The 26,906-nt window shown below is 41.0% G+C and overlaps 1 protein-coding gene across 2 annotated transcripts in view; it reads right to left on the bottom strand.

Moving 5' to 3' along the window:
• Positions 1-26,906, bottom strand: part of LOC119827367 (serine/threonine-protein kinase MARK1) — a 54,746-nt gene that overhangs the window by 20,055 nt on the left and 7,785 nt on the right. For both annotated transcript variants that reach the window (XM_038349014.1, XM_038349015.1), the window contains exons 3-10: positions 19,331-19,379; positions 17,593-17,658; positions 13,557-13,627; positions 8,429-8,485; positions 4,068-4,304; positions 3,862-3,981; positions 1,278-1,377; positions 127-239 (exon numbers count right to left, since the gene is read on the bottom strand). In XM_038349014.1, the coding sequence (XP_038204942.1) occupies positions 127-239; positions 1,278-1,377; positions 3,862-3,981; positions 4,068-4,304; positions 8,429-8,485; positions 13,557-13,627; positions 17,593-17,658; positions 19,331-19,358 (792 nt within the window). In that variant the 5' untranslated portion in view covers positions 19,359-19,379. The remainder of the gene's footprint in view (positions 1-126; positions 240-1,277; positions 1,378-3,861; positions 3,982-4,067; positions 4,305-8,428; positions 8,486-13,556; positions 13,628-17,592; positions 17,659-19,330; positions 19,380-26,906) is intronic.

Below are 26,906 nucleotides of genomic sequence, written 5' to 3'. Positions count from 1 at the left end.
AATAAGACTGCTAGGATCTTCTTGTGATTTTTGGTTCCACAAAGAAACAAATATATTTACTAACATATCTTTATCCATTTAACTCAAGAATTAATCTATATTAATTAAAAAAAACAAAAAACTTACTTCGGGTGGTTTTCTACCTAGAAGAATATAAGTAGCCATGACTTCATCGTATTTCTGACTTACTAAGGCATCATTGATTTCATCTCGTGCAAAACCCATGGTGACCATAATGTCTAGAAAAAAAGAAAAGAAAAAAGTTTCTGAAAAATGTATCTATTTAGTAAACAATCAGCAAAAACATAGGTCTGCCAATAATGTTAGAAAAAACTAGTTCTTAAAATATTCAAAGTGAGTTTTAACTATGAAATCTTTTGATTATTAACTTAGCGGTAGTATATATTCAGATACTATACATTTATAATTTTAACATTTATTTAATTGCTTTGCCTACATGTGCACTGTAGTGCACTACAGGCCTGCCTGGGGGCTGTGGACATCAGAAGAGGGCATTAGCTCTCCTGGGACTGGAGTTACAGATGGCTGTGAGCCACAACCTGGGTGCAGGGAACTGAGCTTGGGTCTTCTACAAGAGCTACAAGTGTTCTTAATTGGTGAGCCATCTCTCCAGCCCCATTCCTAATTTTTTTGTGTGCAGAATTATTTAAGTTACGGATTTAATATATTCAGCCAATTCTCATTTCCTGGGGACGTTTCTGAGCTGACTTCCTTTGTCCAGGCAAGGTCTGTACTGTTTGGGCCTCCCACGTGCCCCCTCTTCGTTCTCTCCGCGCTCCTCTCTCTCAGCACCTTCTCGGCTCCTCCTGAGGAGACGACTCTCCCGATCCAAGCCCTCCGCTCCCTTTTCATTGCAGTACACAGTTCCGCTATTAAGACTTTCACAATGTTCTCATTAGGTCATGGGGTCAGGGAAGGTCTGCTAAGCAGAAAGGGAGAGGCAGCTTAGATTTCTGTGTCCTGGACTTCGCTATACCTTTTCGTCTGCTCAGTGCTCAGCTCTAGCAGGTATCTTCCCGTGAGGGTGCAGGAAGAAGTAAGTGTGCTTGTCTAGTTTATTTTATTTCTGTTCCAGTGTCCAATGGGACCGCAGCTGTGAGTGGAAACAGACTGAGGGACCTGAGCCCTGCAGCGCCGCCATTAAGGTGACAGTGGAAGAGTTTCAAAATAAAAGCCCACACCACACTGCTGTGCTAGGTCAATGGACCAGTTCCTGTAGTCTATGGCAGCGACTCTCACAGTATTTAAACACTTACCTATTCTTTTTGCATCACTGAGATCAAGCTCAGGCTCAGAATACGGTTTTAGTTCTTCTTCTTCATGACCAACATTCATCCATCGGTCTTTCATTATTTGCTAGGAAATAAACTCTAAGTCATGTCTGGTGAATTACAACATTCAACCCACTCCTCAAACGTGAAATTTATTGGTTCACTCAACAAGAGTCATGTGACAATTTCAAATAAAGTTACTCTATCTACTTTAATTAATGTCCAACAGAAGGTATGGCTCTCTTGGACACCCAGGATGTTATCGCAATAGGTTAACCAGTACTCACAAAAAGCAATGCACAAACAACCCTCCTTCCTTTAAAAGGAATATTTTCAAATTAAAATGAATATTTTTAAATTGCACATATATATGCATGCAGGCAAAATACCCATACATATAAAATAAAATTAAAAATCTTAAAAAAAGGAAATCTTTAAAAAGTCTAATCATCATCATTAGCAAAAGTATATATTAAATTATACAATACAATGGACTCATTGTCATAAGATAAAATTTTAGATAATAATTTGGCTTTTAAATTCTACTCCACGTACTCCAGTGTTTTAACACTCAGGGGTTCACTGGGCTTGCACTATGGCCCTGTGTGTGCCAGGCTCAGGCTCTCCCATTGAACTGTAGGGGCTCAGCTGCTGAGACTGGCCTTGATCCTCAACTCTTCCACTGAAGCTGGGCTTATAAATCTATACCATAAGGTCTGCACAACTTGCAGCCTCTTAATGTTAAGGATCAAAGAGTAAACCATTTGGATAATTATTCTGGCCAAATCTGAAATCAGTAAATAGTTGTCTTTGAGGGAAGCACATTCATTTTTATTAGCAGCCCACAGAAGGTTGTAAGCACTGTCTCCCCAGGCGACTGTCTACATTCTCTCTAATCTGCCTTTCTGTGAACTGCTGTCTCAGCTCTGGGAATCTGTTACTCACAGGCAAGTGAAGGGAGTTCCTGGATATGAGTGGATCCCACAGACACCTCCAGCACTAGCACTCGTGTACATACTCACATACATATATACAATTTAAGTAAATCTTAAAAAAAAAGTGGACCCCAGAGCTGGTTCTAGACCCTCAGAACTGACAAGTCAGTGGTTTTCCATTCTGAGCCAACACACACTTTCTATGAATGGGTGGAAGTGAGCTGAGAAAAACAGTAAGAGAGAAATGGGCTTTCAGTAGTGACATCAGTATTAACATGTCATTTCACCCCCAAAGGAAAAGTCACAAAAAATTTGAGCTAAGAGCTAATCACACCTGAACAAACAATGCAGTAAAAAAATACCAATTGATCTGCTCCTTCATAGCACTTAGTTTCTCAAGTCGTCAGTTCCCACCAAAACATACTATGTCTTTTAGAAAAGGTATGCGTGGAAAAGAATGAGGATGCCCAAGTGGAGCTGAGCACTGTGAACAGGGCTGGCTTCCCAGGGCTGCACCTCCACTGCACCTCATGGTGTGTGCAGAAAGCCCCCGTGAAACAAAGCACTGCGCAGGAGCTTCACTGCGCTCCCTGTGCTTCCCACACAGGAAGGAAGACTTGAAAAGTTCAAGTGAGGAATGGGTACTGAGTCTTTCAAACTCTAGGCCAAAATATTCCTAAAGACAGATGTGAAGGGACAAAAGGGGCAGCTGGGAGAGTAAAAGCATTTTTCCCAGGTTGGGTTCCCAGGCCCACATGGCAGCTCACAATCACCTGTGACTCTAGTTCCAGGGGATTTACCCCAACTTCTGGCATCTCAGGGCACTGCATGTATGTAATTCACATACATGAAAGCAAACACTTTCAACACATAATCTTTAAAAACCGAAGAAGACCCAGAAGGGAAAATGATCATCAGTTATCCTAGTTACAGCGTAAGAAGGGAAAGAGACTTGTCATCTTGGTTACTAGGACCTCTGCTGGTTCTGTAACAGTTAGGACATGAAGATAGTGTGTATGGAATGTGTGCGGGCAACAGCAGTGTCTAAAGGAAAAGCACCTGCTCCAATGTACTCTGCTCATGTCTGTAAATTCTCAGTACTGACGAGAAGTTCCTATTGCAGATTTTGGCTTCACGTGATTCCAGATGAAGAGTTAACTGGTTTCGAATTTTCACAATCATTTTCAACCTTCAAAGATCTGGTCAGTCTTAACATAAAGGTTTTTGTTTTGGACCACATAGTTTCTGACACAGGCTAGGTTTATCCCCTTCAAAAGTCAACTTTGGTGGTGGCGCTCGCCTTTAATCCCAGAATTCAGGAGGCAGAGGCAGGTGGATCTCTGAATTCGAGGCCAGCCTGGTCTACAAGGTGCGTTCACAGCCAGGAGTATACAGAGGAACCCTGACTTGGGGGCTGAGGGAGTCAACTTTGCCTCCACTGTTTCTGTTTAAATAACTCACCAAAGAACAAAGAAGAAATAAGCCTTTGGAGAGACCTACTGTGGTTTTTCAATAAAGAACCATTACTTCCTGATGCTGAAAAGGCAGATTAGATGGTGGCCAACACTGGGAGCCACACCGGCAGCGTCTATGATGTGTACTGTTCATGCACCTGGGACACACAGCACACTCACCTCCAAGCTGCCCCTCTTTATGGGATTCAGCACTAACAGTTTCTTCAGGAGATTCTCGCAGTCTGTGGACATGTAGAAAGGAATGCGGTATTTCCCCCGGAGGACTCGCTCACGCAGTTCCTTGGACAAAGAAGGAAAGCATTTGTAAGCAGTGGTTGGCATTACAGCTCCCGGGGAGAAGGGCATCAGCACCAAACAGCAGGTACCTTTAGGTTCTGGCCATCAAAGGGCAGGGAGCCACTGACCAGCGTGTAGAGAATGACGCCCAGACTCCACACATCCACTTCTGGCCCATCATACTTCTTGCCTTGGAAAAGCTCGGGGGCAGCGTAAGGCGGGCTTCCACAGAAAGTGTCCAATTTGTTCCCCACTGTGAATTCATTGCTAAAACCAAAGTCAGCAATTTTAATATTCATATCAGCATCAAGGAGAAGGTTTTCAGCCTAAGAGGAAAATAATAAAAAGGACAATGTAAAAAGCGCACACAAAATAAAGATGCCCACTGCACTTCTCTCAGATACTAAGTCTGCTACTGCCTGCCTCTCATTTAAGACTAACATCCAGTTCTGCAGTGCACAGCTGTCCAAGTGACATCTGTGCAAGACTGGATTTTAACACTTGAAAAAGAAAGCACACAGGACTATTTCAGAAAGGTTATTTTAAACACCACTCCCACAGTTTATTTTAAAGGTTTTTAACTTCATGGTAAGAGGCATCTTGGAACTGTACCGTAACAGGACCTACCTATTCTAAAGAATACACACTGAAATTCCACTTTGCCTCAGACTTAAGCCAAGATTAGCCAGAGGAGCACCATCTGAACAGGCAGTTGATGGCAGGCTCCAGGGTATGTCGGGTTTGTGGCTCCTTTACTCCGTCCCCTGTCCTCTCCTACAGAGCACTTCCTCAACAAAGCAGTGCTTAGTGAAAGGAAACAAATGGACAATTGGGCTTCTGCGGGAAACTGAGGCAGGTCAGCCTGGGCTAGCTACATGGTGGTACCCTGTTTCTAAACAATAAAACCCAAAACCCTCATTTCCTACAAGAAAACGAAACGAAAAACCAACTTGTTAATAAATAAAAGTGGACACAGATATTATGAAAATGAATGAATCTGGAAGAGTTACATTAAATCAACATTTATGGACTGAGCAACAACAACAACGACAACAACAACAACAACGACAACAACAACATGCCTTTCCGCTATAAGGGTTTAGGTTTTCTTGGCCATCTGTTCTAAAGTAGACTTTCCAGAACACTTTCTCCACAACAGTCTAGATGGCAATCTAAGTAACCCACTGCCTCCAGAGATACCAGCACACAGTGCTGAGGATGCAGTCCTGGGACATATGGGACCCTCTCTCCACTGGACTGGACTGGACACATGGTTGTTGAACATGATTTTATTTCAATATAAAAATAGTTTAAGTTATGAATCAAAAATACAGCATAACTACACTTTCTTTGTAGAAATGTTTTCCCCTAAAACTCTGTAGAAAAGAATTGATACAGAAACATTTGGAGTAGTAAACAGATCAGAAGAATAGAACCAATAACCACTGTGTAAGGCAATGGATTTAAACAGAATCCAGGTTTGATGCCAGGAATGGATAAAGACACTGGGAAATGTTAAAAAAGGAAAGTAGAAATAAGATGTGGGAGAATGAAGAAGAGATGGGAGGTAGAGAATGACGAGGAAGAAGAAGAGGAGCGGGAGGAGGAAGATGGGGAAAAGGAAGAGGAAGAAAAAGAAGAGGAGGGGAAGAAATGCAGAAACACTGCTTGAGCCCAAGCTTTTAAAAGTTGTTTGACAATACATTTCTACCACACACTTTATTCCAAACTATACTAGTTTATCTGCATCTTGAACATTTACTTTCTATTGCTATGATAAACACCACAACAAGGACAACTGTGAGAGGAAAGGGTTTATTTAGCTTCCACGTCCCCAGTCACAGTCCACTGTGGGAAGTCAGCGTAGGAACTCACATCAGGAACCTGGAGACAGGATCTACAGCAGAGAGCAGGGAGGGTGCTGCTCACTGGCTTGCTTCTCTTGGCTCACTATGTCTGATTTTTTATAGAACCCAGGACCACCTGGCCAGGAGTGGTACTGCCACAGTGGGCTGGGGCCTTCCACATCAATCATTCATCAAGAAAGTGCCCCAGAGGTTTGCATACAAGCGATCCTGATAAAGATATTGTCTCAATTGAGGGTCCCTCTTCCCAAAAGACTATAGTTTGTGTTATGTTGACAGAAAACTAATCTACACATAAATACATTAGAAACCTCATTTCAAACTTTGGTGTTGAGACAGAACCCTAGTTCTTCCATGTGGTGAACATATGTATTTTGTGCCTTGAGCTTTGACATTACTTCTGTCTAGATGGGACCCTGAACATTTTCTGATATGGGATTCCCCTCTGTATGCTGTGAATATCATTGGTTAATAAAGAAACTGTCTTGGGCCTGTGATAGGGTAGAGTAAACTAAACAATACTGGGAGGAAGGAGACCGAGTCAAGGAGAAGTCATGGAGTCACCACGGGTCACAGACACGCTGGAACCTTGTCCGTAGGCCACAAGCCTCATGGTAAAATATAAAATGCTGGAGATGGGTTAACTCTAGATGTAAGTGCTAGCTAGCAATACGCTTAAGTAAACTGGCCAAGTGGTGATTTAATGAATACAGTTTCTGTGTGGTTATTTCGGGAGTCTGGGCGGCCAGGAAACAAACAAGCAGAGGGCAGCTGGGAACACACTAGCAGCCTCTTACAACAATTTTCAGGTGAGGACAGATGTCAGGAGCTCCTAGTCTCAGATCAGCATAGAACTACCTGTCCAATGGGCTTCCGCGGGGCAAGGCATCTATGGAAACAGGCTCTCACGGCACAGCTTAGGAATATGCAAAGTTTGTGCAGCTCGCAGGATCCTTTCTCTCTCATTATATTGGTGATCCTTAGGGTGGTCGCAGTTTTACTTTATCAGATACATATGCAACAGCTGTAATTTTCCCTGGAAATTCTGGTCTTTCTCGAATATTTTCCTCTAAGATTCAACAGGGGGTTAATGTCTCTGAAATCTCTTACCTGGCCTTAATAACTCCAACTCCTAATCCTGGGAACTTTTCTGACTCAATAGAGACATTTAGGTATGAGAAAACAACACTTGGAACAATCATGTCTCACTCACAGCTCTGGAAAGGAGGGTAAGGCATGTAGACACAGAACAGGGAAAAGCCTCAGAAATACACAAGCTGTCAACTGCTGAGATAAAGTTCCTTGGATAGAAATCATATAGAATCAATGATAAGACCTAGTATATTCTGATGGGAATAACGCAAGGTAAATATGGGATGGGCAGATCCATCTTTACCATACAAATGAGCTCATATTGGTGGGAGAAGTATGGTATAAAGAAATGGGAAAGAATGCTTTGTCAAAGTCTGCCTCTTACAGAGAGATGAAGACATGGAACCCTCTTGTAGGAAAGGAAACTGTATAAAAATATATCTTGCAGACATGAAAGAATTGTCTGGGTTTGAATATTGTTGTCCTTAAAGCATTGTGCCCATGTCTATTACTGTTAACTTTGTAACTTCAGGTAGCTGCCAGCTGACATCAGTGCCGCAAGAGAAGTATGTGCCTGTCTGGATATTTAGTTAAGCCTGCACAAGTGCTGAACTCTATGTCTGGAAGAAGGCTATGCAGGGGGTGGGAAGGTGTACTGGGGAAGCATAAAGGGGAACAATGGGGGCTTTCATAGTGATCCCGATTAGTCCTTAAAATGTGATGTATTTCTTAAAGTCAGAAATAAAAGCCAATAATAAAGCTGTTCATGTAAGCCTGATATGAAAAACTCTGTTTAAGTATAAATAAAGATGGCCGCGCTATTCAGGGCCACTTGAGTGCAATCTACTTGGTGGTCAAAAGTTTTCCTTGCTCTGACATCCCTTCCCTGCCTCAGTACTCGACCCGAGCTAAGGCTGGACCCCAGCAGATAGAATTCTGTATTTATTTATTTAAAATATGCTAGTTAATAACCAATCAAGTCCTCTAACTTTGACATTAGACAAAGTCATGCCCATGTTTTCATATGCTTGGTGAACACAGTGTCTTTCATAAGCTATGGTGTCACGTCTATAAAACCACCTCCTCCTGTGCTTGAAATGCTGGGTAACTGAAAGAGGTGGCCCTAACTTACTATGACAAATTTTAAGTGTGTGTGGCAATATGGATGGAGTCCAGAGGAAGACCCCAGTGTCCTGCAGTATCACCTCTGCTTTACTCCCTAAAGACAGAACTACTCACTGCATCTGACACTGGCGGTTTCACCTAGGCTGGCCAGTGAGCTCCCAGGACCTGCCAGGCTCTGCCTCCAAATGCTGGGGTTATAGGCATGCACAGTCCTACCAGGTTTTTATTAAGTGCTGGGGATTTGAAAACAGGTCCTCATGTTTGCAAAGCAAGTGGTCTTATTTATAGAGCCATCTCCCCAGTCCCCAGCCCTCTTATTATTACATACTTTCATAATTAAGGTTTTAATTTTAAAAGCAGCAGCTTACCTTAAGATCACGATGAACAATGCATTTTTGATGACAGTACTGTACAGCAGATACAATCTGAAATAAATATTTGGATAAAAAGTCAAAATTATTTTATGGTTAAATATCTGATTTTCAAAATTATTACTTCAATTTGATAAAATACTAACTTTGATTTAAAAATAATAGCAATTTCATGATTAGTTTAGAAAACTATGCTTATTAAAGAGATGAATGTTTTAAATGTGGGAAGTAATATTCTCTTGTGGAAACATACTCTAATTTCTTTTGGTCAACGGCCATGGAAATTCTCTATACTCATCAAATTTTTCTGTTTACATGAGCCAAAGTATGGAATTTGTAATTTAGAACAAGGGTTCACTTCAGTGTTGAAAGAAGGCTTTGGCACATGTAAACTAGCATTCAAGATGCTGGGTGGAGCTAACGCAAAGTGTATTTGGGAAATATATCACATTTGTTCAAGGCATATTTCCTTAATTTATCAAGAACTAATTAGTGAAGTATTTAACAATATCTCATATTTTCTACTCAAATGTAAAAACATAGGAAAAAACTAACCCTCAAAAGAAAAAAAATAAACAAGATACAAGTTAATCTTACACTTGCCCTTAATTCAGCTGGACAAATTACTGTGCACTTCATATACATTCTGCAGCCAGAGCCAGTGTGTAGGACTCTGGGATAAGGGCCAGAGAGGGAAATGTCTGACAGTGTAAAGGTCTTGACTACAAAAAAGAAACAGATTGTAAGCTTTTCTGTGACAAGTCTTTAAAAGAGAGAACTCGCAGCTGGTAAAGAGCTAACTTGTATGTGTAATTCTATCTGGAACCTAAAAGGCTGGTCATTTTAATGCAGAGCAGTGGGGTCGGTTAAAGGTGCTTCCTGTATGGATGTGAGTTAGCTGTTCACAAATGCAGACAGAAACGAGACTCCCGAAAGTCTAATGGAGTAGGGAGTATGGCTGTTTAACAGAAACGAGGGAAAAGGAATTCCACGCAGAGGGAAAGTGGCATTTCAGTGCTAGGAAATCATCCAAATGTATGTTAAAATGGTTCAGAGACAAGACATGAATTTGAAAAAAACCAAAACCACCAACACACATGAGTAAATAATTCAATTAAATTCATTTGATTCAAGTCAGTTTATTGAGTACCTGCTATGTGCCTTTTCCTAGGGGGAGTACAGACATGAACATTACATGAGCACCACCCTTACGGGGCTGAAAGCAAGTAATATAATTCAAGGTAGACTCTCAGAAGCAGGGGTACAAAGAAGTGAGGGGTCATGAAAATGAATGATGTTCACCAGAAATGCTTCTTGGAGGACATGCCTTTGGAGGAAGGTATCCTTGAAGGACAGGAACAGTTGAGATTTTTGGTAAGAGAGAGTGGGAGTAAAGGGGTGAGATAGGTTAATGGTGAGGGAATATGATATATTCATAATGCTGATGGAATCAAGCTTTGAGAGATAGATTGGTGAAAGTCCCTGGATTCCATAATGAGCAAATACTGCGGTCACTAAATGTCTCGGGCAGGATGACAATGCCTTGAGCATCTTCAGTATGAGTCCCCACACACAGCAGAACAACAATAAACATCTGTAAGATTCTGAAGCACCCTGATTCAAAGTTCTAAGACTCGATTTTCACTCAGTTATGCCTGTTGGTCGCAGGATTGATTTGCATGTCTGTTTTACTGGATACACTACAGAGGTAACAGTGTTCAGGGTACCAGGCTACTTCTCTATGCCGGCAACACTGCTGTCTTTACAGGTCACATCCTGTACGACACAGTGAAGGTGTGCTACAGAGATTTGGTTACCAAGTGTGACCAGAGGCCATGGGCTCACACGTGATAGGACAGTCTTTATGCAAGCAGCTCATAGATATTTCTGCAATAAGAATTGTCCTCAGCTCAAAGCTCTAACAGCAGAAGCTAACATAAGAGAATGCTGCATGAAGTACATGTTCTCCACAGAAAATGGCCTCTAAGCTGGTGTTCAAGAGGGACATTAAAGGTGCCACCACACTCCCCTAGCAAGGCACCATGTCTGACAAGAAAGGTGTTTGGGCTTCTGACTCACCACGTGAGCCTCCACTCAGAAGCCCACAATTCATCAAGCTGGCCTATAGCAGACTGCCACCTGAGAACATCCCAGGAGTAGGATACAGAGACTTCTCTAGGAGCCTTCCATGTGGACTTTGAGAACAGGATTTACAAGCAGGCCTGTGCTGACCTCAGGCTTCACGTGTGTTGCTGGGGGTAGCTTTGCAATGACATACAAGGGTCAGGAATTCCTATTCTCTCAGTAGTAGGCTTGACCTTGGGATCAATACTATAATTTTGAACATAAGACTTATTTTCATTGTATGTAAATAGGTGTTTTGCTACATTTATGTCAGCATGACACATGTGTGCAATGCTCACAGAGGCCAGAAAAAGGCATGTGACCCCTGGAACTGGAGATTCAGATGGTTATGAGCTACCATGTGGGTGCTGGGAATTGAACCAGGTCCTCTGGAAGAGCAGGAAGCACACTTCCCCATGCCAATACTATGGTGTGTGTGTGTGTGTGTGTGTGTGTGTGTGTGTGTGTTTGCACGTGCATGTGTGTGCATGCATGTGTTTGCCCACCCTCACAACTTATGGAATGCAGAGGCATTGTGCTGGCAATGGTGGCTAAAATGATCTTAAACTGTGTATTGCTAAAAAGCATACCAAATAGCAGAATCAAGGGCATGAATCTATATAACATTGTTATGTAGTTCATTCTTTCAATGTTAAATAAAAAGTCACAAATAAAAGTAAATACACATTATAGGGGGGCTAGGGCTAAAGATCTAAACCTACACTCTGTCCTGCTCCTACTGAACACAATGGTTGACTGCTCCCACAACACAAAGTCTTTTCGCCAAGTACAACTTTCTATACTTGCCATGTTTTAGAAGACAAGTAAAACCAGTAGGCTAAAAAGAAAAAGGATAAATGAGGATCTTTAAAATATACATGAGAATCTCAAGGGGAATACGCAGCAATAACTGGAATTTTCTTACTCATCTGCTACTAACAAGGACTGACAAGGAGGGAGATAACCAGAGTGCTTGACCAGATAGCAAGAAATTCTAACCCCAGGATAGGAAAGAATGCAATGGGAAGAGGCTCAGCACAGCCCAGGCTCTTAATGTTGCTTTCCCCATTACCAGTTGTTTCCATAGCCACTGTTTATTTTGCTGTTTAAAGGCAAGGAAGCAAAACGTACTGAGCAGAGCAACAGCTCCCGCATCAACTGCTCTGGACCACTGTCTTCCCTGTGCACTTCTCCCCAGCATGGCATGTGCGCTACGGTGAGAGGACAGCTTTCAGGAGTCAGTCCTGCCCTGCCCTCCCTCCATATTGTTCCTGGGCACTGAACTCGGGCTGTCCTGCTTGGTGGCAAATGCCTTTGCTCTCTCAGCCACCTCATAGCCTCCCACCCACTCCTATGAGCAACTAACTGTAGGGATCTACCAGAATAATAGAGACTTAGGGGACAAAGCTACCATGCAATCATTTTGGAAGGTCAGGCCACAAAGTGAAGCAGGTCCACTCACGGCAAGGGCCTCTCTGGTTAAAGAACTGCCCTCCATGGAAAACTATCCTAGAGGAAGACCTCATGGACACTTTCATTGCTCAACAGACTGATTACAGAACAGTTTGGTTTTGGTTTTTCCCTGGCTGTCTTAGAACTAGCTCTGTAGACCAGGTTGGCCTCGAACTCACAGAGATCTGCCTGCCTCTGCCTCCTGAGTGTTGGGATTAAAGGCATGTGTCACCACTGCCCAATCTACAAAATGTTTTTAAATGCAGAATCAGTGTAATGACCACAGATGAAGACCTAAATTACCTTAAAATAAAAATTCTTACTTCACTAAGGGCAAGTCTAGCATATAACACACCACTGCAGCCTTATTTCAGTACATTTTATGGATAATTCACAATTCACTACTCATTTATATAGTAATTTATGAAGTATATTTTTTCAGCCTTGTTGTCCAACAACATATGAATAGTTAATGAAAGCCTAGTATATATAAAAATGGAGCACTATTCAGCTTTAAAGAAAAATGTAAAAAAATGATAAAATTTGCAGTAAAATGAATGGACCTAGAATGTATAAAATTAGGTGAGGTCATATAATCTAAGAAAATCCCCCATGTTCTTCTTCATATTTTGGATCTAGCCAATGTGTGTGTGTGTGTGTGTGTGTGTGTGTGTGTGTGTGTGTGTGTGTGTCTGTGTGTATACATGTACATACACTGGTCATAAACGCTTAGCAGCATTTTCATTTTTGGTGCTGGGTAAGTACATAAAATATATCCAACAGTGAAAGTATAAAAATCCAATGTGAAGCACCGCAGCTTTTGCTCTGAATGGTCCTTCTAACTGTATAGAAATTCACTGAGATGTATAAACTTATGGTCTAGTTAATTTTAGTATGCATTTTTAATATGCAAGTTTTTTTGAATAAACTGTGTAAAAAATAAAACTAAACATAATGCAGCTGCAAAAATTAAAAGTAAAATTCTCAATGTGTTTTATTCTTTTAAAGGCCACCTTCTGTCACTGCCCTCCTCCAGGGAGCTGCGCTGACGCTAGGACGGAACCCTGCCTCCACCACACTTGCATCTTCCTCACACAGGAAGCTAAGTGCAGCTGACCACACTCTTTAAACCTGAGATGAATTTTTAAACCAATATATATTTAGTTATAAAAATAACTCTTCACATACATGAAATGCACACACAAAGCAAACAGGACTTGATAACAAACTCTGGCCACATCAAAGGATTGGATATTTACTTCTTTGTCTCAGTCATCTGGCCTAAGGTTTTCAGATTCAAACACTGAGTCTAACTTATGAAATGTTACCATTCATGGCCATCTCAAAATAACCATCTGCAACTACTATTTTAAAGCAAAATTCAGGGAAAATGGGTTTCTTTTCTAGGAATTTTCCATTCTTAAAAAGTGTAAGAAAGGAGAATTTTTCTTTTGAAAAATCCCATGTACTCTCAAAGCTGTTTGTGATACTGCCCATTGCACACCACTAAAAACATCAGCAAAACAAAGTTGAAAACCACTTTCCATACCTGCCTAAATTTTGCACGTGCCTCTTTTTCTTTCATCCTTCCGTGGGCAACTAAGTAATCAAACACTTCACCTGAATCAGAAAGGTAAAGCAGGCAATAAATATACATTGATTTGGTTAACAATACACGCAATGCCAAGTTCTGGCCTCAGTTTTCAAGAACCACTTGGTCTACCATTTTCTGTTATATTTATACAAGTCACAAACTAACACAGGCATAGGAAAAAATTATATGTGGAACTGAGAACCTGTAGCAATTTATGATCTAGAAAAACTCTTAAAAATAACCAAGAAAATGTGTTCTCTACAAGTTACATGAAATACAGTCAACTCTTTATTACCCGTTCTAGTGAAGGGAAGCCACAGGGCAGGCCAATGTCACACTTGGCGCTGGTGTTGTGGCCTCAGCTACAAAGTACTCACATGTGTTCTCTTAAGTTCCACTCCACAGTTTGGTCCATCATTCTTCTCTGTCCTATATGCCGATTAGGCCTGTCACATGTCCTCATACACCCTGACAGCTAACCACAAGCAACACAGAATCCCATCACCCTTGTTTGCTCTCTGCTGTCCCATATGCACCTTCCTCTCCATGTCAGAACACAGAGTGGGCATGCAGCAAATGTGTGCTGAACTCATTAACAAAGTAGACGGTGCTGACATTTTCTATTGAACTTATGTATCCATATTTCTGCATAAGATTTAGAAATTTTTTCTAGTTGGCAATAATTTAGACAATTAACATTAAGTTAAAATCTTGAGCTATTCCCTCAGTGTAAAGGAGAAACGTTTTGTCCTTAATGGCTGCACAACACAGATATACATGTAGAGCAACAACTCACAGGATGGCTTAAAAGCTTACACAGCACTAATACTATACTATAGCCAAATACAGTCTCAGGCTTCAAAATCTGACCACGAGTATGTATCCTATGGAGCCTGTACTTAGTGGGTACTTAGTGCTAGGGGACATTAGCAGGACTTTGTAACCCCATGGTGTTCCTGCTTCTACCAGAGTCTACCTAGGTTGCTGTGAGGGATACCTGAAACAATGCATGTGCTTGGCACAGTGGCATACAGTACTCAATAAAGGATGCTTGTATTTAAGTACACAGATATATGACATATATGCAAATTATCCCCAGAATATAAGTAAAATATCAAAAATCAAGTATGTAATGGATGTATGCTGATGAAACTAACACGTCAACAATGCCAAACATGGGTATTTCGTGAAGAAAGCAGGAAATGGGATGAGAACAAGAGATGAATGAATGCGCTAGTTGGCTCATCAGAGTAGGTGCTTCTGGGTATGTGGTAACAGCTACTAATCCCAGTTAACCCATCACAGCGTTAATTCTAGGCACACGAGGTTAGCCTGGGAAAGCTAAACATAAGTGTTGAAATGTCAAACATCTGGTTCTTTTAGTTGTGCCCAGGAAGCTCACACCGGGATACTACAAGCCTCAGTCTTTCCCTTAGCAAAGCATTTGCCAATGCTGTGCTCCACCAATTATAATGTAAGCTCGAGGGTTGACTCTTCGTTCACCTGCACATCCTCAGGACCTAGAAAATCACCCTATAAGCATTTATAAGTATTATTTGCACAAACAAAAGGCAGAATAAATTCTGTTAGAGGAGCCCCAACACCAACTTTAACAGACTACTTTCAATTAAAAAAAAACCACAGAGGAGGCTTTCTAATCCTCAATGCCATTAGTCAGTTGGAGTCTCCAGCTGATCCCTGGCAAGGGGGCAGCATCCAACTCAGATAGTCAGCAGTGTGCATATCACAGTCAATCTGAAACTATACAGATATTTCAGAGGGAAAATTCAACGTTTTATTTCCCCGACTTGCCTTGCCAGTGATAGATTTAAAATGTCAAAAAAAAAAAAAAAAAAAAAAAAAATTTTGGAAGCACTGCCAAAGAACCATGACTATTGTTATTAGTAGAGGCATTGCTTTGTATGACTCAAAGAAAGCAGGTTTGGGTTGGTTTTCATTCTCTCTGTGTGCGGTGGTTTGAACAGGTATGGCCTCCAATGACTCATGTGTTTGAATGCTTGACCCATAGGAAGTGGCATTATTAGGAGGTGTGGCCTTGCTGGAAGAAGTGTGTCACTGGGGTGGGCTCTGAGGGCTCCAATGCTCAAGCCAAGTCTAGTGTGACAATCTTCACTTCCTGTTGCCTGCAGATCAAGATGTAGGACTCAGCTCCTTCTCCAGCACCATGACAGCCTGCACGCCACCATGTCCCACCCAGATGATAATGGACTGAACCTCAGAACAATTAAACATTTTCCTTTATAGGCGCTGCTGTGGTCATGGTGTCTCTTCATAGCTCTAACTATGACACTGTCTCTGCCCACCCCCAACACATAACTATGGAACCTGTCTCTTCTACACTAGTCCACACTGCCCCTCCCCTCCGGACTTCGCACCCTTCCCTCAGCACCAATAGAGAGTTGACTGTACTTGTTATCAGCCGTTGAGTCAGCTCATACATGCAGACCTTGTGGGGTGGGCCTCTATAAAAGCAGAAAGGCCCCATGGCCTTTAGAGGCCGATCATTTCTTCTATCAAAGCATGTCTAATTCCTTTCTCTAAGTTTTAGATCACTGCTATGTAGAAAATCAAACCAACAAAATAAACGAGTTTTACTGAACTAAAAGTAACAATCATGGCCCCTACCCTGACAGGATGGATTTGTATGGAAATATAACTAAAGGACAGAAAAACAAGTCATTATGGAGCACTTACAAGTTTTACTACAGATCTGCATTTTATGCAAATCCGTATGTTTTTCCAGTATGTCAGAAACCTGCACTGATAGGCTGGGATGTAGCTCTGTGGCTGAGCATTTGCCCAGCATGAGGCCCCATGATCAGTCTCCAGCATCACCAAAGACAAACAAAGGGGGAAAAATCAGGAAATAAACAAAAACCTACTCTGAAATATTTTCAGGGCAACAAAACAAAACAAAACAAAAAACGTTTTGAAGAAAGCAAATTTACTAAATCATTTAACTGGCAAAAACAACTTAAAAGCAATTACACATGTTTGGTATTTAAAATAAAAAGTTTAGAAATCTGAGAAGCCATGTAAAAATGTGTTGCTAGATGCCATAGACAAAACAAGTCCTTATTCCAGTTTACGTAAGACCTGAATTGCCATAAACACTCGTGGCCTTCACTAATGGAGAGGCTTTATACTACGGTCAATGTAATGTTTTCCTATCAATTAGTAAACACCTAGTAAATCCATAAAATAATTCCAGTCCCTTTATTTTTCAATTGCTTAAGTTCTCTGTGCTTTTAAAGCATGTCCTTTAAGTATTGCATTTACTTTTTCAATAATGTAGCACCATAAGATGTAATCTAAGAAGTCCTAATGGAGTCGTTATTTTGAATCAAGTGTCTCTTATTTAAGAGAAAGTGAAGGAGATAAAAGTGATTTTCTATTATTTAATCAACACAAAATAAAAAAAAGTCCCTTTGTCATCCTGAGATAAAGTATATGCTGTATTCTATATTACACATGGGGTCTGCCACTTTCCATCAACTCAACCCTAGTTTACAGAACACACAGATCAACAGTTACTTAACTCCAAACACTCAGGGAATATCTTGGCGATGCATACACACTGAAGAGTTGTCATATGTGAGCAGCCAGTTAGATAAATAACTGATGTAGAGTAAGCTTTCACTATACATTTTATTAAATACATTCTGGACTTGGGATTTCCTGTGCTACAAATCAAATATGTTATTTTAATATTTAAATCAGCAAATTAAAACATTCAAAAGATGACAAAGCAAATTTTAAAAAGTCCCTAAGTAATTTTTAAATGAGCCAAAAGTTACTTCCAAGACCTGTAGACTCATCAGGTCTTGGAAGTAAACACTGAACTTTCATTAATACGTAATTAAAGATCTGCTAATAAAACTATAGATTATAATAACAATGAAGGCATAAAAGTTATACTGAGCCACCAAGCACCATGAATTCCATGTACCAAGAGCCCACTCTCTCTTACCCCCACTCGCGTATTCCATGACTAGATAGAGCGTCTTCTCTGTTTCAATAACTTCAAACAGTTTCACTGAAAAAAGGAGAAGCATAACTGTTGTGGAATACTTGTTTACGCTGTCAAGATGTGTCTTTGCTAAGGTGCCTTCTGATTGGTTTAATAAAGAGTTAAATGCCAATAGTTAGGCAGAAAGAGGTTAGGTGGGACTTGTGGGGAACAGAGAGGACTCTGGGAACACAGAGAGGAAACAGGAAGTACAAGATAGAAGAAAGGTAATGCCACATGATAGAATGTAGATTAATATACACGGGTTAATTTAAGTTATAAAAGTTAGTTAGGAACAAGCCTAAGCTATAGGTCAAACCTTCATAATTAATAAGAAGTCTTCATGTCATTACTTGGGATCTGGCTGATGGGACAGAAAAAGACTTACTACATACAACTCTATAGCTGACAGCATAAAATGGTTGTTATTTCTGCACACCTTAGGCAACTCTAAGAAGAATATCAGAATAGTCGCTAAATAGAATAATTCTAACTTTAAAATAAAAAAGCCACTCAAGAGTTATTATTTCTGTGCAAGGAAACTATTTACACCCCACTACAAAGTGGTCTAGAGCAAAATTATGAGTTAAAACTGTTTTTGATAAGAAAAAGCCATAATCTTTTCTAGTTAGAATAAGATAATAAAAAGAGAAATCTTATTGGGGGTGCTGGTGCACGCTTTTAATCCCAGTACTTGGGAGGCAGAGGCAGGTGAAGTTCTGTGAATTTCAGGCCAGCCAAGATTACAAAGACCTTGCCTCAAAAACCTAAACAATAGAGAGAGAGAGAGAGAGAGAGAGAGAGAGAGAGAGAGAGAGAGAGAGAGAGAGAGAGAGAGAGGAGGGGAGGGGAGGGGAGGGGAGGGGAGGGGAGGGAGGAAGAGAGGGAGAGAAAGAGAGGGGGAGGGAGGGAGGGAGGGAAAGAGAGGGGGAGGGAGGGAGGGAGGGAGGGAGGGAAGCAGAGGGAAAGGGAGAGAGAGAGGGAGAGAGAAATCTTAAAATCAGAAGGAGTTTTCACAAGAGCTCAGAAAGAGAGGGTGCAGCATTAGGTTATTATGAAGTGTTAATTTTTGGTATAAAACAAATCTACATTTATGGATAATAAAAAAGCTGTGGTAAGAACAGAACTAGACTCACAGTGGAGATTATTCACCACAAATGATCACACTGATAGTTACATACAGAGAAAATCTTAAAAGATGCATGATACAATCTTTTTAAAAAAGTAGATTAAAAGTAATATTTTTACTACTTAGAGTCAAGTGATTTTATATAACATATATCTGATCAATAAGTTTATTTGTAAGGGAGGCAAAATCAAAACTTAATGAAACAATTTAATAAAATTGAAATTAATGCCTTATTTTATTCAAAATACAAAATACTACACTAAACTCAAATCTTTAGTAGTAAAATATATGTAATTCTCTATTAATAGCTGATGACATGCAATCTCTGATTTAACAAGGAGATAGGAATCTGTGTGCATTAACTGCAATTGTAGCGCAGTGTGGTCCAAGCAGGAGATGCGACGGCCACAGAGGATAGCTGCCCAGGACTTCAGGACTGTGTTACTGCACCAGGTGTCACCGTCCCTGAATTTTCACTCTTCTTCTTTCTTATGGAGCACAACAGTAAAGTCGTACACAGATGCCCGTCCGTGAAGGGAAACGCTTTGTCATGCACTAATGGTTTCATACCTATGTTAGGATGGTTCAGGATCTTCATTATTCGTACTTCCCGAAACAACTGTTAAGACAAGACATATTGCTGTTTAAAGAACAGAAAACCTCAAGCAGAAGTCACCTGCAATTCCATTTTAAAACATTTCCTTGCTTACAAGACTGCCGGCTCTGGCAGAGAACCTAAGCGCAGACCTTCTTCTCAGTTCCACCCTGGTATAGTGAGCCATGTGACTTAGCCCTCTGTACTCATTTCATGGAGACCTGGCTTCTCACAGAACTCCGAGGAGACGAACTGGAGTGGTCTGTCTCTGGTATATGAAGTTATACAAAATGAAACATTTTCTTCAAAAACTCTGAATGTCCAGAAGCAGAGGAAAGACTACGGAAGTGACACTGGAGATGCTCCATGAGGGCTACTCACCAGAAACAAGCTTCCTTGGGTGGGGGTCTTATTCCTTAACATTATCTCCTTCAGCTGACCCAGCACTTTGTGAAAGATTTAGAAGCACTTTCGAGTAGACTTGTAGAGTAGTATTAAGTGATAATAAAATAGCCAGGCACAGTGCACATGCCCATAATCCAAGAACTTAAAGGTTCAGGCAAGAAGACAATGAGTTCAAGATACGCCTGGCTACATAGTGAGTCTATCTTGAGGTATGGGAAAGGATGAAGATGAAGATGAAGAGGAGGACTTTTTAAAGATTCATTTATGTTTAGGTTCAAGGCTAGCCTGGTCTACAGAGCAAGTTCCAGGACAGCCAGAGCTATAGAGAAACCTTGTCTTAAAAAAAAGATTTATTTATTTTTATTTTATATGTTTTGCCTGCATGCATGCATGTGCACCACATTGTACAGTGCCTATGAAGGCCATAAAAGGGCATGAGATCCTCTGGAGCTAGAGTTACAGACGGTTGTAAACCCTATGTGGGCGCTGGGAACCCAAATTCTCTGGAAGAGCAGCCAGTGCTCTTAATCACTGAGCCATCTCTCTAGCCCCCAAAGGAGGACTATTAAACATGTTAAATATAAAAAAAATATGAATGTTAAAATTTTCTTGCCCCTTAACTTTAAAAATCTATCTGGACCAATTTTCAAAAGTCTGATTTGTCAAGCAGTGGCATGGCTACAGAGGGTGCTGTATAGTGCTTGCTGTCAATCTTGACGACAGAGGTTAGTATTCAGTACCCACATGGTAGAAGGGAGAACACACTCCTACAGACTGTCCTCTGACTTCCACATACACACCATGGCACACATGCATACACATATGAATAAATAAAATGCTTTTAAAAATCATGAAATATAAAAAAGAGCATGACTCGGTATCTTCTTCTTTATATTGGCTGCATAAATGTTAGAGCCAAAAACAAAATCAAGAATTTGTTCAAGAAAATAGGAGAACCAAGAATTGGCAACATTAAAAAAAATCTGTGAAGACATGTTTTGTTAGAATAAAATCTAAAATCAGTGTAACTACAAGCAATATTTCTCTAATGATCTATTAACAGCCTAAGAGAGCATGAAAAGATACTCAGCATAATTAGTCACGAGGGGAATAAAATCTACAGTGAGGATGCCTGACGCTCATTAGGATGACCGATGTCGTACAGACCAGGACAAGACAGAGCAAACCTGAAGACAGCATTAGATGGAGAGGGACCCTGTGGCACTGCTAATGGCTGTGCCAGATGAGAAGACACCATGGAAAATGATACAGTCCCGTGGGAAACAATATTCCCAAAAGAAGTTAAAAAGAATCACCAAATAATCTATAGACTACATCTGAGGGAACTGAAAGTGAGGGCTCAGATGAGTGGATAAACAAAATGTGGTAACACAGACGGAAAATCCATCACACAACATAGATGAGCCTTGAGCGGATTACAGCAAAGGAAACAAACTAGTTACAAAAGACCAACTACTGATGACTCCGACTCACAACAGACAGCTCAGTTCATGAGCATACACTGAGCAGTGCTGCCCCCAGGGCCAACAGAATGGCTGTGGGTAGACTGCGATGGGCACAGAGCTTCAGTTAAGGGATTTGTAAATTGCTCTGGAGATGGACAACAATGTAATGACAGTTGGTGACGTGACACCCAACAGCAAAATGGTAAATGTTACTTTTTTTTTTTTTTTTTTTTTTTGGAGACAGGGTCTCACTGTCCTGGACCAGATTGGCCTTGAACTCACAGAGATCCTCTCAAATGCTGGGATTGAAGGCATGTGCCACCACACTTGGCTGTAAATGTTAAGTTTGTGGTCACATCACATATTAACAAAACGAAATACAATAAAAATACATTCCAGGGCTGGAGAGATGGCTCAGAAGTTAAGTGCACTGACTTCTGTTCTTCCAGAGGACCCAGGGTTCAATTCCCAGCACCCACATGGCAGTTCACAACTGTCTGTAACGTAAGATCTGATACCTCACACACATACATGCAGGCAAAATACCATTGCAAATGAAATAAAAGTGAATAAATTATTTAAAAAATAGATTCTAACTAAAAAACGTACTTATGTTTAGATGCTACATAAAAGCTTTCCCTAGATATCTTGAATAATTTCTACGCAAGGTCAAGGAAGTATGTAAGGCTTGGTGTTGTGTGTGTATGTGTACATACACGAATACGTGTGCACACACACACCCTTTCATTCAGCTCATCTTAAGAAGTCTGTAATATAAACTTAACATTTAATAATTAAAAATTACAAGTAAGTAATTAGGCTAAAAGGCAAGTTTTCTACGTTCAAGACTGCCTTGCCCGACTGAAGTATGCTTTTGAAGTCAGACCTCTCTGTGATCTTCAACACACTTAAGATCCCACAGCTCCTGTCTCTCTGGCTGCTCAGTTTTCTGCCAAGCCCTCTTCCTGGGTCTTGCGCTCTTAGCCCCTCCTCCTGGCACTCGATGTGCTCTTCCAGAGCGCTTTATTATGCTTCAAGTATCACCAGTCGGCTGCTGGCTCTTAACTCATTCAGAACAATGGTTTTACCCCAAGCGCAGGGCTAAGTAACTTCACTCAGTTGTCACACAGGAACCCAAGCCCACACAGCAGCACACATCACAGACATCTCCCAAGGCCTTCAGCGTGTGTGCGCAAGGAAGGCCACCTCTCAGGACAGCCCATCTCACTCCTGCTTCCAGCTGGACTTCCCTCGGTGTCCAGCATTCCTCTGCTTCCTGGAACTGCCAGGTCCCATCACCATCAGCACCACAACAAGCTTTCTGAATGGAATCTACTTTCTCTCACCTTTTTGTTACTGAAGGGCACACAGTAAACTTATTAAAGTAAAATCTTAAGTTTCATGTTTTTCAAGTCAGCACTCACTGTCTTCAGAGTACCCGCTAGTGTGACAGTTCATGCCAAACAACATGATCATGGGACCAGGATCTCTTTGCCTCCTGGAATGCTACTGTCTGAAAAGTCTTAGGTCTTGTCCATCATCATAGAAGTGGATATTGAGAGGCAGGCACTGCAGGAGAGGGCCTTGGAATCTGTCCAACACAATTACATTTTACATAAACCGATGAGTCATTTATTTGTAATAAAATAACGTGGGTAATTTGAAAATACCAGATGTAAGTTGCTAATGAAACTGCAAGGTGTGGGTTAAGTAGGTGCAGATGATTAAAATCAGCTATAGGATTTTAATGGCAGATTGTTTCCTGGTTGTTATTACAATCTCCTTTCATGAAATAGAACACAACTAGAAATAGTAGCAAATCTATTCTGACTTTATGAATGTGATTCATGTAGATAAAGTATAGTTCTAACCAGAAAAGTTAAGTTACAGAAAAAATATTCATCCTACATTGGACCAAGAATGCAATTTATGCATTTAGTTTAAACCTTAAATTCTATGTTTTCTTTCCTTCCTTCCTTCCTTCCTTCCTTCCTTCCTTCCTTCCTTCCTTCCTTCCTTCCTTCCTTCCTTCCTTCCTTCTTTCCTTTTTTTTTGAGACAAGCACTGTATAAGTCCTGGCTGTTCTGGAACTCACTCTGTAGACCAGGCTGACCTTGAACTCAGAGATCCACCTCCCTCTGCCTCTGCTGGGATTAAAGGCGTGCGCCACTGCTCATCATAAATTCTGTATCATTTCAAAGTTGTTCCTCTCTTTAACCTACGCTTCCAGCAAGCACTGTCTTCCTACACCAAGGGTAGTTGCTACCCTGCCCTAACTGGCACAGGCCCTGCCTGGGTTCTGAAGGACTGGTCCAAGAGCCATGGCATAAGCAGGATCCCTGGCTCCTTGATTTTATCTCCTCTTCATTCTTGCCAAGTTACAAAACAGGGCAACACTGCCACACAGGGAACATTAATTACTTTTAATAAAATCACTGCCAAGTCATTTTTTTCTTAGAAGTAAACTGGCTAAAATGTTAAGTAAAAGTGATGGAAGCAGATTAATGTCTACATATATTTTCTTAAAAAATGATTTATTTTATTTGATTTGATGTGTCTGAATATGTTTCTATGTGCAAGCATGTGTGGGCAGGTCCCCAGGGCAGCCAGAAGAAGGTATCTGGCTCTTTGAAGCTGGAGTTACAGATGCTTGTGGCATCTACTTAAGGTGGTGCTGGGAACCAAATGCTCTTGCTCTGTAAGGTCAGCAGGTGCTATCCTCTCAGCCACCTTGCAGCCCTGATGTCTCCATCTCTGAAAACAACTTATCTAAGGGAACAGATGAGCTGTGTGCCCTTCAAGACAGTCCCCAATGAGTTTTTATTTAGCTGTTTTTGCTTTTTAAAAAGCCGAGCTTTGCAAAGGACATGGTCAACAAGGCAAAATGACAGCCTACAAGATCTTCGCCAACCCCACATCAGACAGAGGTCTGATCTCCAAAATATACAAAGAACTCAAGACATTGGTCATCAAAAGAACAAATAATCCAATAAAAAATGGAATACAGACCTAAACAGAGAACTCTCAACAGAGGAATCTAAAATGGCTGAAAGACACTTAAGGAAATGTTCAACATCCTTAGTCATCAGAGAAATGCAAATCTAAACAACTCTGAGATTCCATTTTACACCTGTAAGAATGGCCAAGATCAAAAACACTGATGACAACTTGTGCTGGAGAGGTTATGGGGAAAAGGGAACACTCCTGCATTGCTGGTGGGAGTGTAAGCTGGTACAACCCCTTTGGATATCAGTATGGCGATTTCTCAGAAAATTAGGAAACAACCTTCCTCAAGACTCAGCAATACCACTTTGGGGTATATATCCAAAGGATGCTCAATCGTGCTACAAGGACATGTGCTCAACTATGTTCATAGCAGCATTGTCACAGCCAAACAACCTAAATGCCCCGATTGAAGAATGGATAAGGAAAATGTGGTACATTTACAAAATGGAGTACTACACAGCAGAAAAAATAACATCTTGAAATTTGTAGGCAAATGGATGGAGCTAGAAAACATTATATTAAGTGAGGTAACCCAGACCCAGAAAGACAAGTATCATATATACTCACTCATAAGTGGTTTTAAAACATAAAGCAAAGAAAGCCAGCCTATAAATCACAATCTCAGAGAACCTAGACAACAATGACGACTCTAAGAGAGACATACATGGATCTAATTGAAATGGGGAGCAGAAAAAGACAAGATCTCCTGACTAAACTGGGAGCATGGGGACCTTGGGAGAGGATAGAAGGGAGGGGAGGGGCAGGGAGAGGAGCAGAGAAAAATGTAAAGCTCAATAAAATCAATAAAAAAATAAAAATAAAAATAAATAAAAGCTGAGCTTTGGCATAACAATTTGGGTTCATGAGTTTTTAGTCTCTGGTTGGAACTTGGAATGTAGCTGTTCTATCAAAACAGATTAATCTGTAAAACCTAAGACATTTAACAAAAAATAGTACTTTAAGGGACACTCCCACTCCACCTGGAGATGATGCACAGAAGATATTTACAAGTAGAGCCAATGTCCTGATCAGAAAGTAATTTTTAAAAAATTAAAACAATAATATACAGCGATTACATGGAAGTGTGTAGAGGCTGGAAGCATGTTGGCTAATGTCTTAGTCACTGTCCTATTGCTGTGAAGAGACACCATGACCAAGGTAACCCTTATAAAAGAAGGCATCTGATTGGTAGGGAGACTTGCTTACAGTTCAGAGGCTTAGTTCATTATCACCATGGTGAGCAGCAGGGCAGCACACAGGCAGACATGGTGCTGGAGAAGGAGCTAAGAGTTCTACATTCTGGTCTCAGGCCACAGGGAGAGAGATTGGGCACAGTATGGGCTTTTGAAACCTTAAAGCCCATCCCCAGTGACACATTTCCTCCAACAGAGTCACAGCTCCTAGTCCTTCTAATTCTTTAAAAGGGTTCCCTGGTGACTAGGCATTCAAATATATGAGCCTATGAAGACCATTCTTATTCAAACCACCAAAGTTAAAATGACAGCGATCACACAAGGAAGCAGTTGCTGCTAAGAGTCGTGTGATGTTTTGTACTGTGTGTTAATTATGAAAAATGAACTGCCAGAATCCTGTACCAGCAACCATACCTCCACCCAAAGAAACATATGCCAATGCATATGGTCCATTATCTGATATGAGCTAGAGCGTGTTCTTGGCTCCCAGCATGACTGTTTTGGAGAAGAGACTCTTAAGAAGAGAGCTCAGGTTATAAGAAGCCAATATGATCAGTATCCTTACAGAATGAAGACTTAACCAATGACGAGCTGGGGTGTAGAACTTGCTATGCATGGATACTGAGAAGACAGCTATCTGCATGCCAAGGAAAGAGCCTCAGAAGAAACCAACCCTGAAAATGCCTTCTTCTTAGACTTTTAGCCTTCAGAACAGTGGTAAAACATTCTGTTGTTTAAGCCACCTATTCCATGGCATGCTGTTATGATGGCGTCCCTAACAGACTAACAGTCTACCCTGAATCTGTATAATTATGGTCAAATGAACACATGATAGCAGAAAGATCTAAAACTGTTCTCAGTACTACTTACACCTCTTTGTTTCCTAGGTGGGCTCAGGAGAGAGAGAATAGAGAATGAGGGAGGTAGACGTTAACGGCAGAGTCTTCTGTAGAAACCCTTTGAGTCAGAGGGAGCAGGAAGGAGAGCCAGTGACCTGGGCATCTTTTAACAAAGGGCGTCTCACCAGCAAGACGTCAATCTTATCAGTGCTTGCCTTTCATAGGAAGGTGGCAAGAGGAGCAGAGCCTTTAGATTGCAGTTACCGTCACCCTGATGGACAGTTTTCGCTAACACCATCCCTTCTCCACGCATCATTTGTCTGAAGACAAGTAAGGAAAGCAGCGTGTTCACAAGGATTCCAGGTCTACACTATGCGAGTTTCTGATTTCTACTTTTCTTTTGATCGTTTTCAAGCCATGACACTGTGCTGTTTGCAGCACCCATGAATAAGCCAGAGCACTTGGAGTATGCTAGGTCCCTTCAGGTCTGCTGTGAACTGGATGATAAAGTCAATATTTGTTACAATGGTGTTAAGAGAACTAAAGGAAACCTTGGCTACCTATAAAGGAGGTGCTTTACTTTGTAGATACAGACAGCTACTCTAATTGTTCAGGGCCCTTATTGCTTCCGTCTAGGTTCCT

This window comes from Arvicola amphibius, chromosome 12 (assembly GCF_903992535.2).
Source record: "Arvicola amphibius chromosome 12, mArvAmp1.2, whole genome shotgun sequence".
NCBI lineage: Eukaryota > Metazoa > Chordata > Mammalia > Rodentia > Cricetidae > Arvicola > Arvicola amphibius.
The sequence above is the reverse complement of the archived record's forward strand: the minus strand, read 5'-3'. Positions and strand labels throughout refer to the sequence as shown.